We start from the raw sequence: 20,937 nt of genomic DNA on the forward strand, positions 1-20,937 counted from the left end.
ATGTCTGCCCCGGAGAGATGAGACAGTCACAACCAGCCAGACTATGTCCTACTGCCTGCCCCGCCATATCTGTCATCACGTTGAGAGAGATGAGACAGCAATACCGAGCCGGATTATGTCCTACTGACTGCCCCGCCGTCCCGTCATCATGTTGAGAGAGATGAAACAATCACCCTGTGCCCGATGATATCCTAATGTCTGCCCCGCCGTCTTGCCAAAACGGTGAGAGAGATGAGACTGTCACCCCGAGCTTGGTGATGTCCTATTGCCAGCCCTGTCGCCTATCCTCATAATGTCCTACTGTCAGACCCGCTATTCACGTCATCATGTTGAGAGAGATGAGACAGCCACCCTGTTCCCGATAATGTCCTAATGTCTGCCCCGCCGTCTTGCCAAAACGGTGAGAGAGATGAGACTGTCACCCCGAGCCTGATGATGTCCCGCTGCCTGCCCTGTCGTCTTGTAAACACGGTAAAATACATGAGACAGTCACCCAGAGCATGATGATGTCCTATTGCCTGCCCTGTCGTCTTGTAAACACGGTAAACGATATGAGACATTCACACCCAACCCAATTATGTCCTACTGCCTGCACCACCGTCCTGTCTACACGGTGACGGAGATGAGACAGTCACCTCCAGCCCGATTGTTGCCTGATGGCTGCCCCGCCGTTGTTTTAACACGTTGAGAGAGACGAGACAGTCACACCAAACCTGGTCATGTCCTACTGCCTTCCCCACCATCCTGTCTACACGGGAGATGAGACAGTCACACCGAGCCCGATTGTGACCTGCTGCCTGTGCCGTCATCTAGCAAACGCGGTGAAAGAGATAAGACGTCACCCCGAGCCAGATTATGTGCTAATGTCTGCCCCGCCATTGTTTGAACACGTTGAGAGAAACGAGACAGTCACACCAAACCTGATCGTGTCCTACTGTCTTCTCCACCGTCCTGTCTACACGGTGAGGGAGATGAGACAGTCACCCCGAGCCCGATTGTGACCTGCTGGCTACACCGCAGCCTTATCAAAGCAATGAGAGAGATGAGAGAGTCACACCCAGCTCGATTATGTGCTACTGCCTATCCTGTCGTCTTGTAAACACAGTAACATATATGAGACAGTCACCCCGAGCCTGGTCATGTCCTATGCCAACCCTGTCGTCTTTCCTCATAATGTCTTACTGTCTGACCCGCTGTCCCGTCATCACGTTGAGAGAGATGAAACTGTCAACCCGAGCCCTATGATGTCCTACTGCCTGCACCACCGTCCTGTCTACACGGTGAGGGAGATTAGACAGTCACAACCAGCCCGATTATGTCCTACTGCCTGCTCCGCCATTCCCGTCATCACGTTGAGAGAGATGAGACAATCACCCTGTACCCGATGATGTCCTAATGTCTGCCCCGCCGTTTTGCCAAAACGGTGAGAGAGATGAGACAATCACCCTGTGCCCGGTGATGTCCTAATGTCTGCCCCGGAGAGATGAGACAGTCACAACCAGCCAGACTATGTCCTACTGCCTGCCCCGCCATATCTGTCATCACGTTGAGAGAGATGAGACAGCAATACCGAGCCGGATTATGTCCTACTGACTGCCCCGCCGTCCCGTCATCATGTTGAGAGAGATGAAACAATCACCCTGTGCCCGATGATGTCCTAATGTCTGCCCCGCCGTCTTGCCAAAACGGTGAGAGAGATGAGACTGTCACCCCGAGCTTGGTGATGTCCTATTGACAGCCCTGTCGCCTATCCTCATAATGTCCTACTGTCAGCCCCGCTATTCACGTCATCATGTTGAGAGAGATGAGACAGCCACCCTGTGCCCGATGATGTCCTAATGTCTGCCCCGCCGTCTTGCCAAAACGGTGAGAGAGATGAGACTGTCACCCCGAGCCTGATGATGTCCCGCTGCCTGCCCTGTCGTCTTGTAAACACGGTAAAATACATGAGACAGTCACCCAGAGCATGATGATGTCCTATTGCCTGCCCTGTCGTCTTGTAAACACGGTAAACGATATGAGACATTCACACCCAACCCAATTATGTCCTACTGCCTGCACCACCGTCCTGTCTACACGGTGACGGAGATGAGACAGTCACCTCCAGCCCGATTGTTGCCTGATGGCTGCCCCGCCGTTGTTTTAACACGTTGAGAGAGACGAGACAGTCACACCAAACCTGGTCATGTCCTACTGCCTTCCCCACCATCCTGTCTACACGGGAGATGAGACAGTCACACCGAGCCCGATTGTGACCTGCTGCCTGTGCCGTCATCTAGCAAACGCGGTGAAAGAGATAAGACGTCACCCCGAGCCAGATTATGTGCTAATGTCTGCCCCGCCATTGTTTGAACACGTTGAGAGAAACGAGACAGTCACACCAAACCTGATCGTGTCCTACTGTCCTCTCCACCGTCCTGTCTACACGGTGAGGGAGATGAGACAGTCACCCCGAGCCCGATTGTGACCTGCTGGCTACACCGCAGCCTTACCAAAGCGATGAGAGAGATGCGACAGTCACACCCAGCTCGATTATGTGCTACTGCCTATCCTGTCGTCTTGTAAACACAGTAACATATATGAGACAGTCACCTTGAGCCTGGTCATGTCCTATGCCAACCCTGTCGTCTTTCCTCATAATGTCTTACTGTTTGACCCGCTGTCCCGTTATCACGTTGAGAGAGATGAAACTGTCAACCCGAGTCCGATGATGTCCTACTGCCTGCACCACCGTCCTGTCTACGCGGTGAGGGAGATGAGACAGTCACAACCAGCCCGATTATGTCCTACTGCCTGCTCCGCCATTCCCGTCATCACGTTGAGAGAGATGAGATAATCACCCTGTACCCGATGATGTCCTAATGTCTGCCCCGCCGTTTTGCCAAAACGGTGAGAGAGATGAGACAATCACCCTGTGCCCGGTGATGTCCTAATGTCTGCCCCGGAGAGATGAGACAGTCACAACCAGCCAGACTATGTCCTACTGCCTGCCCCGCCATATCTGTCATCACGTTGAGAGAGATGAGACAGCAATACCGAGCCGGATTATGTCCTACTGACTGCCCCGCCGTCCCGTCATCATGTTGAGAGAGATGAAACAATCACCCTGTGCCCGATGATGTCCTAATGTCTGCCCCGCCGTCTTGCCAAAACGGTGAGCGAGATGAGACTGTCACCCCGAGCTTGGTGATGTCCTATTGACAGCCCTGTCGCCTATCCTCATAATGTCCTACTGTCAGCCCCGCTATTCACGTCATCATGTTGAGAGAGATGAGACAGCCACCCTGTGCCCGATGATGTCCTAATGTCTGCCCCGCCGTCTTGCCAAAACGGTGAGAGAGATGAGACTGTCACCCCGAGCCTGATGATGTCCCGCTGCCTGCCCTGTCGTCTTGTAAACACGGTAAAATACATGAGACAGTCACCCAGAGCATGATGATGTCCTATTGCCTGCCCTGTCGTCTTGTAAACACGGTAAACGATATGAGACATTCACACCCAACCCAATTATGTCCTACTGCCTGCACCACCGTCCTGTCTACACGGTGACGGAGATGAGACAGTCACCTCCAGCCCGATTGTTGCCTGATGGCTGCCCCGCCGTTGTTTTAACACGTTGAGAGAGACGAGACAGTCACACCAAACCTGGTCATGTCCTACTGCCTTCCCCACCATCCTGTCTACACGGGAGATGAGACAGTCACACCGAGCCCGATTGTGACCTGCTGCCTGTGCCGTCATCTAGCAAACGCGGTGAAAGAGATAAGACGTCACCCCGAGCCAGATTATGTGCTAATGTCTGCCCCGCCATTGTTTGAACACGTTGAGAGAAACGAGACAGTCACACCAAACCTGATCGTGTCCTACTGTCCTCTCCACCGTCCTGTCTACACGGTGAGGGAGATGAGACAGTCACCCCGAGCCCGATTGTGACCTGCTGGCTACACCGCAGCCTTACCAAAGCGATGAGAGAGATGCGACAGTCACACCCAGCTCGATTATGTGCTACTGCCTATCCTGTCGTCTTGTAAACACAGTAACATATATGAGACAGTCACCTTGAGCCTGGTCATGTCCTATGCCAACCCTGTCGTCTTTCCTCATAATGTCTTACTGTCTGACCCGCTGTCCCGTCATCACGTTGAGAGAGATGAAACTGTCAACCCGAGTCCGATGATGTCCTACTGCCTGCACCACCGTCCTGTCTACGCGGTGAGGGAGATGAGACAGTCACAACCAGCCCGATTATGTCCTACTGCCTGCTCCGCCATTCCCGTCATCACGTTGAGAGAGATGAGATAATCACCCTGTACCCGATGATGTCCTAATGTCTGCCCCGCCGTTTTGCCAAAACGGTGAGAGAGATGAGACAATCACCCTGTGCCCGGTGATGTCCTAATGTCTGCCCCGGAGAGATGAGACTGTCACAACCAGCCAGACTATGTCCTACTGCCTGCCCCGCCATATCTGTCATCACGTTGAGAGAGATGAGACAGCAATACCGAGCCGGATTATGTCCTACTGACTGCCCCGCCGTCCCGTCATCATGTTGAGAGAGATGAAACAATCACCCTGTGCCCGATGATGTCCTAATGTCTGCCCCGCCGTCTTGCCAAAACGGTGAGAGAGATGAGACTGTCACCCCGAGCTTGGTGATGTCCTATTGACAGCCCTGTCGCCTATCCTCATAATGTCCTACTGTCAGCCCCGCTATTCACGTCATCATGTTGAGAGAGATGAGACAGCCACCCTGTGCCCGATGATGTCCTAATGTCTGCCCCGCCGTCTTGCCAAAACGGTGAGAGAGATGAGACTGTCACCCCGAGCCTGATGATGTCCCGCTGCCTGCCCTGTCGTCTTGTAAACACGGTAAAATACATGAGACAGTCACCCAGAGCTTGATGATGTCCTATTGCCTGCCCTGTCGTCTTGTAAACACGGTAAAAGATATGAGACATTCACACCCAACCCAATTATGTCCTACTGCCTGCACCACCGTCCTGTCTACACGGTGACGGAGATGAGACAGTCACCTCCAGCCCGATTGTTGCCTGATGGCTGCCCCGCCGTTGTTTGAACACGTTGAGAGAGACGAGACAGTCACACCAAACCTGATCATGTCCTACTGCCTTCCCCACCATCCTGTCTACACGGGAGATGAGACAGTCACACCGAGCCCGATTGTGACCTGCTGCCTGTGCCGTCATCTAGCAAACGCGGTGAAAGAGATAAGACGTCACCCCGAGCCAGATTATGTGCTTATGTCTGCCCCGCTATGTTTGAACACGTTGAGAGAAACGAGACAGTCACACCAAACCTGATCGTGTCCTACTGTCTTCTCCACCGTCCTGTCTACACGGTGAGGGAGATGAGACAGTCACCCCGAGCCCGATTGTGACCTGCTGGCTACACCGCAGCCTTACCAAAGCGATGAGAGAGATGCGACAGTCACACCCAGCTCGATTATGTGCTACTGCCAATCCTGTCGTCTTGAACACAGTAACATATATGAGACAGTCACCCCGAGCCTGGTCATGTCCTATGCCAACCCTGTCGTCTTTCCTCATAATGTCTTACTGTTTGACCCGCTGTCCCGTTATCACGTTGAGAGAGATGAAACTGTCAACCCGAGCCCTATGATGTCCTACTGCCTGCACCACCGTCCTGTCTACACGGTGAGGGAGATGAGACAGTCACAACCAGCCCGATTATGTCCTACTGTCTGCTCCGCCATTCCCGTCATCACGTTGAGAGAGATGAGCCAATCACCTTGTACCCGATGATGTCCTAATGTCTGCCCCGCCGTTTTGCCAAAACGGTGAGAGAGATGAGACAGTCACAACCAGCCAGATTATATCCTACTGCCTGCCCCGCCATTCCCGTCATCACCCTGTGTCCGATTGTGTCCTGCTGGCTGCCCGACGTCTTGCCAACACGCCCAGGGAGATAGGACAGTCACACCCAACCCGATTATATCCCACGGCCTGCCCCGTTCTGACTACTTAAAGAGGGAGATGAGACAGTCAACCCAAGCCTGATAGTGTCCTGCTGGCTGCCCCGCCGTCTTGCCAAAACGGTGAGAGAGATGAGACAGTCACAACCTGCCCTATTATAACCTACTGCCTGCCCCTCCGTCCAGCCCACACGTTGAGAGAGATGAAACAGCCATCCTGAGCCCGATTATGTCCTACTGACTGCCCGCCGTCCCATCATCATGTTGAGAGAGATGTGGCAATCATCCCGATCACGATTGTGACCTGCTGGCTGCCCCGCCGTCTTGCCAAAACGGTGAGAGAGATGAAACAGTCACAACCAGCCCAATAATGTCCTACTCTTTACCCCGCCATTCCCGTCATCACGTTGAGAAAGATGAGACAGCCATCCCGAGCCCGGTTATGTCCTACTGACCGCCCCGCCGTCCCGTAATCACGGTGAGAGAGATGAGACAATCACCCTGTGCCCAATTATGTCCTGCTGGCTGTACGAAGTCTTGCCAGCACGCCAAGGGAGATAAGACAGTCACACCAAACCCGATTATATCCTACTGCCTGCCCCACCGTCCTGTCTACAAGGTGAGGGAGATGAGACAGTCACACCCAGCCCGATGATGTCCTACTCTGTCTGCCCCGCCGTCGTTTGAACACGTTAAGAAAGCCGAGACAGTCTCACCGACCCTGGTCATGTTCTACTGCCTTCCCCGCCGTCTTGTCTACACGATGAGAGAGATGAGACAGTCACACACAGCCTGATTATGTCTTTCAGCCTGTCCCTCCGTCTAGCCAACACGGTGAGAGGGATAAGATAGTCACCATGAGTCTGATGATTTTGTACTGCCTGCCCTGTCGTCTTGTAAACACGGTAAAAGATAGGAGACGGTTACATCCAGCCCGATTATATCTTACTGGCTGTCCCACCCTCTAGCCAACACAGTGGGAGACATAAGACAGGCACACCCAGCCCGATTATGTCCTACTGTCTGCCATGCCGTCGTTTGAACACATTGAGAGAGATAAGGCAGTCACACCAACCCTCACCATGTCCTACTGCCTGCCCTGCCATCTGCTATCACGGTGAGAAAGATGAGACAGTCACACCCAGCCCGATTATGTCCTATTCCCTGCCCTGCTGTTCAACACCATGGAGAATGACTGTATCCTCACTCATCGTGTCGGCAACACAGTGAAGCTGCAAGGCATATTCGATGTGGTTGTGACTCCTTTACCTCTATATCGTGTTGGCAAGACCATGGGGCAAACAGTTGGCTACAAACGGGCTTGTTGTGACTGTCTCAGCTCTCTAGGTGTCGGCAATAGGCTAGAGATGACTGGCCCTATTCGGACTGGTTACAGGTGTCTCATCTCTCCCACTCTTTTACGAGCAGTGCAATGGACGATTCGCTTTGGTTGTGACTGTCTCTCCTCTGTCTCTATGTTGACAAGTCGTTGGAGACACTTTTGGCTTGTCAGTGCCCATCTTGTCTCTCTCCCGTCAAGGCAATACTGTTGAGATGCCAGGACCGTGGTTGTGACGAGTATAGTTTCTATCCGAATGTGTTATCCTCAGTTTTTGTGAGATGATTAGATCTTCATCAGTTTTCTTCCAAGAACAATCGTGTGTTGATCTCCATTTCTGACAATACTGTCCTTCACAACCTTGGTTGGGACAAGGGACAGGAGTGGTTTTGCAGGACAAGGATCCCACAGTTGGTTGTGACCAGTCTGCAGTTATATAACAAGCTGATGTTCGGAGGACCAGCTTTTTTCAAGAGATATTCCATTGTGGTGTTTTCTCTCTTTTTCGATGTCAACCCTGGTGGACACAACGAAACAAGTTGGGAGTAAAACAAAATCAACACAGTATTTTACAATTTGTTAACTTGGGAAGTTTATTACAGAAATAAGTGGTCATATAAATACAATGTATCTGATGTCATGCAGGTTAATCACATTCAGATTAGTGAACTTGCTTCGAAACCAGGAAAGTTGCACATGAATGAACCATAATCAACTAGATGAAAACACATTTTGACCTTGTCATTCAAAATCCATCTCAAATTGAAAATCATGATATTTCATTATCAATAACTCGTTTCATAAAGTACATTTGTCTTCCTCTTAATTGAGTCATTAATCAGCTAAGTACTGATTCAATTCAATTCATACATTTATCTAATTAAATCGCATCACTCATTTCATGTATCATCATATCAAAATTACCCTGATTAGCCATACAAATTAAGTACATGCCCCCATACTTTTACCATAATGCAGTTTACCCCATTCCCAGACTATGGAACAAAATACCACGTAATCTCAAAATAATGTTTCGAAAATCGTCAAAACGGACAAAAAGTTAGCAGACTCGATAATAAGAAATGGCTTAATTATCTTTTCCTATTTTAAAACCCAGTAAAACATATATTTGTAGCAAAAAAAATCCTATAATTTGATACGGATATCTGAATGCAGCCAATAGCATTATTCCTAAAGCAAAAACGTTTTCCTTTTCATAAATATTACGACCCTCGACTGCCAAATATCTAAAACAACATAACAATGCCGAAGATTTCTGCTCAGACAAAACAAACTGCTGAGAAATTTGATATACAGTGGAACCTCCCTTAGTGGACACATCTCTATTAAGGACATCCTCTCTATTAAGGACACTAGTTTCAGTCCCAAAATGGTGGTTTCGATTCAATTTGACCTCTCTAATCAGGACACCTCCCTGATAAGGACAGCACTTGTCAGTCCTGAGGGTGTCCTTAATAGAGAGGTTCTACTGTACACTTGAAAGCATGATGTTTTGGGCAAAACTAATTCTACGTCTCAAATCTAGCTTCGAGGCAATCCAGCACTTTCTCATAACTATTACCTACTGAGGGTGTAACCTTGTTAATCATTCAATCACCAATGGTAATGGTTATAAAGCCAAATTCAGCAACAGTGACTGTCAGCATTTAATTATAACCTTGTCAGTAAAGAAAATAAACGATCTATAATAGTTATAAGCAGGTTCAACTAAGGTTCAATTAAGCAGGTTCAATTAAGGTTGAAAAATATTTTAATTGGGGATGCAAACAATTCATTCAATCAAAATGTTTGAGACTTGAGTTTGATATTCTAATATGCTCAAGACAAACAGAACATTCCCAAGATGTTTAAATGCAAAGCCAAGGACTCGAATCAATGTTTCCCTTCTACTTGAAACTAAAAACTGAATTTCAAAGCATTAAACTCACAACTGAACCACTTAAAGACCCCTTCCACATGCTGTGTTCAAATGTGTCTAAAAATCCTCAAACCTCTAAGAACTGGTGGATGTGATCAGACTTTAATGTAAGAATATTCTTTATGAAGATGGAGTTAAGAGTTCAGACTAAATTTGCACATGTTGTACTGGGTGTCTCCGAAAACACACAGACCAAATTGGGCATATCACAGTTACAGAATGATAGAAAATACCCAAAATGATAAAGTTTTTTCTTCTTCTCAATTTAAAGAATAGAATTTGTCGCTTAACGAGCCTGTTGTCAGAATGTTGCTGGATAAACAATTTTACGGAAATTGCAGCATTGTAGCATAAGTTATAAGATTCAGGGGCTCAGACACTGGGACACCCTTGGAAGCCTCATGAATAACAATTGGCATCACTTATTAGGAAGTGTTCAATTCTGTAAATGTGTACGTTTTCGACTGCATAACGTTGCATATATCTCATTACGATCAACCGCAGGTGGTGTGATAAAAATCTTATCAAGGCCTTACTTATTTCTTGGTGTAGCTTCACTCTGGTCCGATAAAAGTTTTTAAATTTCAGCTGGTAGCTTGGGCATGATAAATATTCAGCTTATACCCATCAGTAAGGAACATTTGACACCCTGTCGCTTTGGGAATATAACCATCGTTAAATTGGGCATATCCATCATTGGGAATATTACTATCATTAATTTAGAAGAACATAGCCTCAAATAAATTGGGAAATAGTGCCAGTTTCAACTCTGGCGTTTCCAACAAAAAAATAGATTTCTCCACCAATTCTTAGAGGGTCAATGACAAAATGCAATATTCTATACACAAAATAATTCGGAAATGCCATGTTACAGGAATGCGAGAATATCTAAATGACAAGGTCAAACCCACTTAACATGGGGACAAACACGTCCCCAAGGACAGAAACTACCTTGTACACACCGCCGTACTGATGCAATTACCCATTTTTCTTTTTTCACGACAGAACTCACACAACCCTTGTACATGTTTGTACTATAAGTTCTATTAAGATGTGGAAGCAATCATGAAAATTTTGTCATGAAGTTAGTAAAACTATTTAAATCTGTGTATAATTTGGTAAAATTCAAGTACATTTTGTGTAAAACATCAGGACAAAATAGAATAAAATCATATTCACTCTCATATTGATACTGAATGCATCTATGAATTTAGCTATCCCCCTGTAGCCAGATACAATGTACCTGATCCCTCACTGGCAGCATGCACAATACAATGACCTTAAAACATTTTAGGCTAATATGTATCCATCCCATGCTAACCTGACTAGGGATTATTGTGCAATGTACATTCTAATGTCACAGAAATGCACAAGCGTCCATGTCAACTTACCATGGCCAGATTGACCCTTGTGACCTTTGACACATATTAAGCACAAATAACTGATCTGCACGATTAAAACATTTTCAAAGTTGATAGAATGTGTTCAAATTTCAATTTCTACTTTAGCATGTTTAGAAATAATGAATACATCACTTGGCAATTTCTTTTACAGTACAGTGAAATAGGCTGGCAATACATTTTACAGTAATGTGTGATGCATTTTACAGTAATGTATGATACACTGCAAACATGTTTTACATCATAACGGCAAAGGAATTTCATCCACATTACTGTAAAACACACGGGCCAGTTTTTTGACCGTACTATAAAATACATCAGTTGGCAATTCATTTGACAATTCTATAAAATACATCTGCTAATCTTTTCGCATAAGGAAATAAAGTAAATTACATCAAAAGAAATGTGGCAATTTTTGCTGACATTGGAAGCCGACATACGGCAAGTCGAAGCCTGGTCAAGTATGAGCATTACTTGTTTACTGGCAAGAGATTTGAAATGGACTTATTTGTAATCGTATCATCAGCCTGCCAAAGCGACACTGCATGCTAAATGTAAACTCGATGTAGCCTAGATTCCAGTCAACTCTATGTTAAATGTAAGGTCAATACATATTCAGTCCCAGGAGCAAGCCCTCAGAGTACCCTCAAATCTGACTGAATTCGACTTCTGTTGGTCCTCAGCCCATATTAGGTTTTCCTTATATCAAATAAGGAGAGTGCTCTTTTTTACGAGATTGCACGATATGAAGTGCTTCAGTTAGGTCATTTCACCTGATTGGGAAATATTTCAAATAGTAAAAGTCCCCATCGAAAGCTTTCTCTGAAGCATCCACTTCATCAACAGTTGGCTGGAATCTTGCATTCATCCTTCTGGCAACCTCAGCCGGTACCATTATCCTTTAGACATCATACCTGGGCGGGTATGAGGAACTTTACCGCTAGTGCTGCAGTGGTAAGCGGTCCAACAAACAATAGATTTCCATTCTATGTCAAACCCATGTCAATTTCATCCACAAAAGGTTCTGTATTGTATAAGACCGCTAAATACTACTTCCACTTTTTGGCAATAAAGTCCCTCATTCACTTTCATATTTCATCCAAAAAATTTTTTGTCGTTATTGTAACTTGGCTTCCACATCAAAATCTACCCCAACATGTAAAGTGGCCTATAAGAAGGGGTTATGTAATGCCCCAAGAATATGAAAGATAACATCACATATTCCATGTAAGTATTTACAAAATGATGTACACATCTCGATGACAATTGACCTTTTTGTCGTAAAATCGAATTGAAATCCCTACATGTAAGCTCGCTGAAATGTTTACCTGAGCACAGTGTAACACTAATACTAGCACATGATCAGATACATATTCAAATTCAAATACAAATTTTCAAATAACAATGATTGTGTTGGCAAGACAGGCGCTGATCACATCTTTTTCTACGGTTGTAACATTTAATAATTGCCTTAAAGGCGTATATGAAAAAGGGGGAAAAGAAAATAGGGTTGAAATGGGGAAAAATTATTTAGGTATTTGGGAGAGTTTGGCTGAATCAAGTGAACCCCATTAATTTTAAATCAGATTTTACTGATCTATCATGACACTAACTCATCGATCTTTGTCTGGTATGGTTCCCATGAAATTATCTGAAGTGGTTGTGGTCCAAAATAGCCGCATCCAAGAGGTGCAACCCCTCTATATGCTAAGAGGGCCTCCAAATAGATTGATAAAGATCAGAGGAGGGTAGATTATTTCAGGAGGACTAAAAGTACACTTGATCCAGCCAAAACTTTGAAATAAATGAAATTTTCTTCAAAATAATTTGGATGCACACATGCAGTATTCGAAACAATAGTACGATACACACTCGACTTGATCTAAAAACCTTGTTGTGACCATGCTCCCAGCTATATAATATACATCTAGTCATGGAATGTAACGGATTGACCATGGAAACTGCTTAGTATTTACAAACTCTCCCAACTGGGGAACTTGGCTTGACATCCGAGGCAGTCACGTCGGTGTTTTGAATTGATGAAGCGCTACGATGCTATAGTCATATAAAGTTATTGTAGAAGCCACAAAGTTTAACATTTGGTATGGGTATATCATGCACTGAAACCAAAAATTCCTGCGTTCAATAAATTGATCTTCTGAGTGATATTCCCTGTGCAATATTTGGATCAAAAATTATGTGTTGATAGAAAATCAAAACATCACTTCGAATTTTTCTTCATTTTGTCATGAGCTCCAGTATAGGACTACCAGCCTTTCAATGGGATGAATTTATTAGTCAAGTTGTATTATTTCCTGATTAACATTGACCATTCGGTACATAAAATCTTTTTATTTTCAAGAAATGATATATATCTTGTAACCGGTTTGACTTTTTTTAATAAGGCCCAAATGCAATGCTATGAAAGTGAGATTATTTCTCCAATAATTCCTTGGTGACAATTATACCATATTCAGGCTGTGAAGCCAAGTTCCTGCACCGAGAATTTCAGATCATTTTCCTTACTCCACCTATTGGCGAAAAGACAAACTACCACCCGACAAGCAGATGTCGTCAATATCATCGAAGCGAACATTGATTTAAAGCGCGGGAACAATTCTCTAGATGCATCCATGCAAACGACTCGGAGAGAAACATTAGGATGAGCTGCTGGACAAGTTCACAATGAGATGGCTATTCAGTGAATCTTTATCTTGGGATACAAGGCTATGAGATCACATTGCCCTCGTATCATCAAGTGGAACATTTTTGACTTTATGAAAGTAAGACAAAGAAAGAACACCTCTACTGGACTTTACATTTTGAGGAGCTTCTCAGAAATGCCAAATGACAAATGGTACAATAAAAAAAATTATTTGATCGTGTCCATTAGCAATTTATTGGGCTGACATTTTTTCATCAAACTTGACGGTTGTCAATAGGGCAAGGACATCGTCCGTTCGCTGTCATTTGGCCCTCGCAACAAGATTTTGCACTAACAGTAAGGACCTTTACAAGTTCACCCAAGATCTTCTCCGAGTCGTTTGTGTTAGATGGCAAAGACAAGCACAGTGTAGAACACGGCAAGTTTAGGGTAAATACATGAAGGTTTAATACTGTCACTCATACAAGCGCAGGACCTAAGAAGACAACAATGGTAGGCAAGGATAGGGACTTTTACTAACCAACTATGTTTAATAGGCAATGTTAAGGTACTTGATAATTTATCTGTTTCATAGTTTCTGTTAAAGACTTGGCCAAAAGCGTCGCGCCAACAAGAGAGACATTTGTTGCTGAAACCTGTGATTATAATCGCTGTGATGTGCAACAAAAAGATCCCCAGTCTGCAAATAAGTACAACTGGTAAACACTGGGTTTGATAATCATTGCGGGACAATTAAATTGTCTGTGTGCACTGTGCTCGAGACTCAAAGCTGATTTCCTATCTGAGCAACACTGTGTGGACTTTGTCCTTCCTAAAATTCGATAGGACCACATATAAACAGAAATTGGCCTAATTTGAGGGAAGATCACTAATGGGACTAATACAGATAACATATCATGCAAATTATCAAGTACCGCACATATTCTGACATTTCAAAAATAAATTTCAACCTCAAAAAGCTTCAACTGAAAACAAACTGTATATCATGAAAAATTCTACACCTAATATTATCAAATTCATGAGCAAGAGCATGCAAACATTCTACAAGTGTTGAAGACCATATTGTCTCGAACACTGACCCTGTATTTCCAATAAACAATGTATGCACTTATTGACAAACTTTACATTTATAATATATACACGCGACAGTCGCACATTCCTGGTTTCGTCAGCATGAGCACTGATGCTGTCATGTTTTACAACGGAACTCACCATGTGATCCCTTCGTCATGTTTTGTCGAACTATGTAGCTCACTTAATATTTCTAACCTTGAGCAAATGTATGCGCTATGTACAACATAAAAATATTGGATAGAAATTCCATTATGATTGTGTCAGGAATAGGATTGTCTTTCAGTGATTTTGTCGATTTTCCGTAATATATATTTAATTACATTACATTTATGTAATAAAAAATCAGACCTGAAGCATATAATGTCCGATTCAAATGTAACAAGACCATCGTTCAAAGTGATCAAAAATAAAATACTATCAATTGTACACGAAGTCATGATATTCTCTTATGAAATGGCTCATAAAAATTTTAACCGCATCTTATAACGGATAGGGGATCCTTAGTGGACTGAGGGCGCTACCTGTCACTGATGTGTAAACAATAAGTGATATTGAAACCAAACTTTTCATCGCTAATGGAACCCTACACATTAGGTCATTATTTTTAAGCCATCGCGATGAACTTTCAATGGTTTAAATCATTTTCGGCCGTTGAAAATCTTCCTTGGAAATATTTTTGAAGCGCCCCTAGTCCAACAAGGGTTAAAAGGATCAAGGTCATGAAGTAGAGAACCCAAGTGACAAATGAACAACAAAAATGACGATTGCTCTGAACATCGGGTACAACAGTCATCTGACAACTAACTCCACGAGCCTCTCGAACAGGATCACAAATGAACACTACGAACAAAATTGCATACACATTGCAATGATATGGTTCCTACCAAATGGGAAAAATGCTCCATGGAAGAAGCTCGAGTTACTTTTTTTTCATTTTAAGTAGATAGATGTACACATTTACGGCTCCTGTCAGAAACCCATTGTAAATAATTGACCACTAGGTGGTACTCTGTACAATAAAAGGAGGCGCTACCCCTAGCATATGCGTCGACTTGAAGCTCTATTCGCCTCGTATCAGTCTAGACTTTCGACTAAAACCCTGACATTTGACAATTTCACACCGGAGTTCAGACCTGAGCTAAATCACCTAGGCGATTGAAATATCAATAAACTATTTCGGGAACAGTGAATGGTTCATAATTATATGAGAAATATCACAAATTTCAAGGATTGTCTGAGCCTAGAATGATACAAGATACAAAGTGGTAAGGCGTCGAATCATAACCAAGTGGTACGCACCCCGATATAAATTTTTGAGCTCTTCACCAAACGCTCGGTGAACATAGACTCATATATCACCTAGAGTTTACTTATATTATGCATTGATATCTTGCTCCTCTTGTCGCCCACAGATGGCGCTAGCTTATCTGTGCGACGTAGCTTGGCGATACGTGACGGTGAGATGACACAACGCCTGAATGTGATCTGGTGATGGATATACGTTAACGGACGACGGTGAAAACTTTTGTGGCATGAGCGAGGCTAGTGGATTCTGTGTTTACCATTGCCAAATAGCATGCGAGGTTACTTCCAGTAACACAATGCTATGACGTTAGTTCCACCGTCACAAGCCCCACCATAATTTCAGAGCCAGACAAAATGTCCAACAACCTTCATTTTGGATGAGAGCAAATTGTGGAAGGCATATCAAAATAGTTTGCACACGAAACAGGTTAGCTGTAAGTCTCATTGTGCGAATTTTACAACTAGTGACTTCATAGAGTCATCAAGTTTCACGCCAACAAGAAACAGAAGGAAAATGGTCAATACAGAATCCAGAGAGCCTCGCCTTCAATTCGGTAAAGAATTTAGTGGAGTACGACTACAACCTGTGAATCTACATACCGGTACTGTGGTGAGACCAACTACTGTGGTGAGACCATCATAAAATCTCTCAAGAAACAAATCAACAAATTTGACATGATTTCAGTAATACCCTAGCACTTCTAATCTAAAGTGCTTCCCTTTTCACTCAAGACTAGTAGTATACAACTTTTTCCTTTAATTCTACAACTATTTTTGCTATCTTTGGTTTGAATGTATAACTAAAGCATGAAGACCTTTGAGGACCATATAAAGACCTCAGAATCTAGTCACCGATTTGGATACTAGCACAATGTCACTTGATAGGGAAGTTCATCAACCAATTATTTGCGAGCAGTGCAGGTAGAAAGGAAGAGTGAAATTAAGGTTTTTTTTCCAAGCAATGTTGTCAAGCGAATTACTATATGGCTTTTCAAACAATTGCAAAACTTTTTGAGCAATTTGATTTTTATTCAAAATGTGGCAAAGAGGTTGCAGGTGCTTTTCTGATGACAAACTTATGCCAAAAAACCCAGCAATTTCTAGCTGTTCGAACTCGCAGTCACTGAGAATATTTTAAGATTAAGCAATTTCCGTTAAAACTACCAGTCACAAAGGAAGAGCATAGATCATTTTCGTAAGGTAAAACTCGCACCAAGTTAAAACGTACGTTATCCAGTTAGAACGCCCCCTGGGTAAGGGTGAGTGAAATAAACATCTCTTTGCATTAAGTGACCTGAATTTGTTCCTGGACTTAAAAATAAACTCATGAAATGTTATTAGTGAGTGCGTTTTACTCTTGAAAGGTTTCACCTTCAAAAATTCTCAGCAACTGTTGTTTTCAAATGGTTCGAATGTGTGACTAAATCTTAAAACAAATGAAATACGATTTGTAGAGGAATTTTAGATATGAAGTGAGTGATTCACTGAGATTTATTTTCTGATGGCTCCATCTATTATCAAAGTGTCAAACGACATCAAATTGAGAAAGTAGAATTTGCACAACAAGATAAAACCATTTTGAAACAGAGAAAGATAAGGTTATATGGGGTGCAGATTGACACGTGATATGTCTCGTGGGGTCACGTTGACGTTGACGCGTGAAGTGTCACGTGATTGTCACATGATCCAGCAAATATGTGAAGATATAATAACATTGTGCGCAGAAATGTAATAAGGTCGCTTTTTACGAAAAATGTGAAGACAACTCATTGATATGGCAAGTGAGCTAGGCGACATCTGTGTGTCACGTGTGAATTTTATGCGTGAAAACCTGGCTTTAGTGTGAAAACCCAAACTTTTTGTCCTGCTTCTTGGTTCAACTTCGCAACGAAGTGATAACAACGTGCCAACAACGTGAATGTCCCGCTGATTCTTTCGACAACAAAATTAGTCAACGCCGCAAAAATCGACCAATAAGGTCAAAGTCTCTCTATAAGCAGACGTGGAAGAAAAATAACGTATTTAGATCTGATTGCTTTGCCAAAACGGCTAAAGTGGACACAACGTTAATCGGTAACCAAAAAGGTACATTTTACATAAAGATGAAATAGTCACGTAGATTCGCCCCATCATCAACAAAATTTGAACAGCTTTGTACCATATGGCCATGTAGAAATCGTTTCATTTACACAATTTTATCGCCAATGGTGCTTATGTCATGTGCCACTCATTCTTAAAGGGTGACCCGACGACAAGCACTTTCATCTATTACAAATCTGGAAGTTTCAATAACAGTTTTGTTGTTAATCAAAAGATGTAGGTGTGAAAATACATTCGTTTAGATCTTGGGCATGGAGTAGAATTTAACGTCAAGTGATCTAAATTGTCTTCTATAAAAGGAGAGAATTTAAGTCGCAAACAGGCAAGATCGGGGTTAGTAAGCACTTTTCATTGTCTTATCAAATGTAAGGTATTACATGTACACTGTAAAGCTGCCAAATTTTTGTGGGTGTTTTATTTTCACAGAACTCGCGAATAACCTAGACGAAAGTAAAAACTGCTAAGAAATATCTTTTCCACTGGAAAATTTAAAAGATACTTGTGATCCGCCAAAACTAAAAAATTGCGAAAATAATTTTCTGAATTTTCGCAAAAATAAAGAGGCACAAAAATGTGGCATTTACAGTATTATGCAAGTAAAAAGCAGCAACTTATGCATCAAAAATAGCTTTAAAATCCTCATTAAACTATTTGTCCAAAAAAATTAGGAGAACATGTCTAGATACCATAGACCGCATACTTTTAACCGTAATGATTCAATGCATCAGCACTACCAAACATTCATATCACAACAAGATATTTCTTCAATGCAAAAATAAAATTCATTTTCACTCAGATTTCCTTGATTTTTTATGCAGACTTACTTGATTTTTTACCACAGGTGTCAACAATATTAAAATCGGTCTCCCGATTTCAATATCAAGAATAAGCATAATAATTCTGGTAAGATTTGGCACAAATTTTTTACGATGTTTAATTCGTACTGATAATATGCAAACTTGCGGAAGGAACATTGATTTTTATTTGCTCAATATAAATCATGCAATGTTTGCTGGCTCCCGCAAGACAATTTTATTGGCGATTTCGAATGACATTCAGCATTAAAGCATAAGTTTGACCAGAAGGATTCAAACCAGAGAGATCTTGTACAGGGTACAACATCTACAAATTCATGAGAATTGGCAAGAAACTAGGTTTCCTCTCAAAATGAGTTTTAAGGAAGGTTCAAAAGAAGTTCTGCCGATGCGTGTTTTCCATACTTTTATGCCAAAGTGGCACTAACAAATTCCTACGGTAATGTTGGCCAATTTAAAAAATAACTTCTACAGAAACATATTAAAGCAAATGATTCCACTTTGCATGTTTTTCATTGTGTACTTGATAGTTGATGGAAACATGCAGACTCCAGTACTCTCATATCTTGAGGCAAAAAACAAACAACTGGCTAAGATTCTGGTCTATACGACAAAACAGTGGCAGGACATGTGTTGTGGTGGTGATTTTATGCTCTTAAAGGTGCTTGTACGACAAAATCATCCCTCCGACTGGCTCAAAAAAGTACCGCTATCGTAACTCCACAAATATTCTCGGAAAACTGAGGTATTCACCTGGTTGACAAACTCCCTGCTCGGGAAAAAAACGCCTCACTCCGGTCCGGTGACGCAATAAACCAAATGTACAATCTGTATAACTACCTATACACTGTACAAAATCATGAACCCCCATTAAAACTGTCTATACAACCGACGAGAAAAGTAAAATAGCACAACAAATCGAGTCCAGGTTATTCTACGATGAATTTGCCGCGTCTGTTGACGTCTCCTGTCCTGTTGTACACGTCGACGTTGGCTGCATATCTACTGGTTGACTCGACACAACAGATTGCGTCTGATCCTGACTATCACGGGGCACTTCTAAATGGGATGTTCCTTCGGGACTCGACACCGGACTACTAGATTCAGGCTGCGTTGAATCTGCCTTCGCTAAGTTCTTGCTCGACGAACTTTGCTCGGATAAAAGATTGCACCTAGGATTATCACTATCACTGTCATCATTAGTATCGCTTAATGTTCCATCGTCATCGTCGTCGTCATCGTCATCTCCATCAGTCAAAAATCTGATGCACTTTTTCTTTCGCCTGAAGAATAAGACAAATATAGTTGAAGAATGTATTCAATAAGCAAAATATTTCACATTTCTCGGAGATTTTACCATGAGCATGATGAAGAGAACCAAAATCTTGGTTTCTGGCTGAAATCTTGGAAAGATTATTGAATTATCAAAACAAGGGGTAGACTCTTTAAACTTTCCGTTATTTGCCGATTTGAACCTGATCATTGTTGTCTGACATTATTTGTTTCCGCCCCTTGGAACCCCTCAGATGACCTAAACAAACGGTCAATTTTCAAGGACCCAGAACAAGGTATAAGAAGCTTGCACAAAATTTATATATTTCAGTTGATTTTTTTAATCTATTTTTTTTTCAGAACTGTTGGAAAGGAGAGGTTGGCAAGAAAATATACATGTAAAGGAGATTCGCTGAAGCAACTTAATAGCTGGAAGCTTTGAAAATTGAATGAGAATTCAGATAAGGTCAGACTTCCAGTCAGAGTAAAATTTGAAGAAATTATTTTATATTCATATTTCCTTGAAATGAAGCAAAGAGAAATTAATTTGAGAACTTTGGCAGTGCCAGAACCAGCACTAGAATACTGTATCCTTCATTATGAATTTGTTTTCATGCATAAACAAAAGAACGAAAATAAACAACACAACAGATGACTACCATTCAACTTAACAGAGAATGCATGCAGAAGAGAAGAAAGGGTTTTTGAAGAGCGTTTTAGTAAAGAACCGGTAGTCAAAAATAAATTAACTGATTTTGATGAAACCTATCAAACAACTTCTTCATTTTTAAAAATCAATTGAGGAAAAATAACAAGATAAGATGAAATCATTGAAATTTACTTGATGTACCCATCAACCCCTAGCATTCGGAGAACAAATCTGAATTCGTGTGTCTGTTTTACTGAAGTATAGAATGTATTGTAATAGAAGTGATGGAAGAAACTGGATGATGTCATCAAGCCCAGGACGTGCTGCCCTCTATTAACTGATAACTAAACAATGATGGTTCATTGTCAACAATCGTTGTTTTAATGTGACAGATGAGAGGAAGACTCATTCAACAGGAAGGTGGTG

At 42.7% G+C, this 20,937-nt stretch overlaps 1 protein-coding gene across 8 annotated transcripts in view; it reads right to left on the reverse strand.

Annotated features, from left to right (window-relative positions):
• Positions 1-7,859: 7,859 nt before the first annotated feature.
• The window catches only part of LOC135489670 (transcription factor 7-like 2), a 212,262-nt gene continuing 199,184 nt past the window's right edge, over positions 7,860-20,937 (reverse strand). For 7 of the 8 annotated variants that reach the window (XM_064775184.1, XM_064775176.1, XM_064775168.1 and 4 more), the window contains one exon: positions 7,860-19,873. In XM_064775184.1, coding sequence (XP_064631254.1) covers positions 19,525-19,873 — 349 coding nt within the window. In that variant the 3' untranslated portion in view covers positions 7,860-19,524. The remainder of the gene's footprint in view (positions 19,874-20,937) is intronic. The other variant, XM_064775192.1, reaches the window with a different exon arrangement.

Source organism: Lineus longissimus, chromosome 1, assembly GCF_910592395.1.
Source record: "Lineus longissimus chromosome 1, tnLinLong1.2, whole genome shotgun sequence".
NCBI classification, from domain to species: domain Eukaryota; kingdom Metazoa; phylum Nemertea; class Pilidiophora; order Heteronemertea; family Lineidae; genus Lineus; species Lineus longissimus.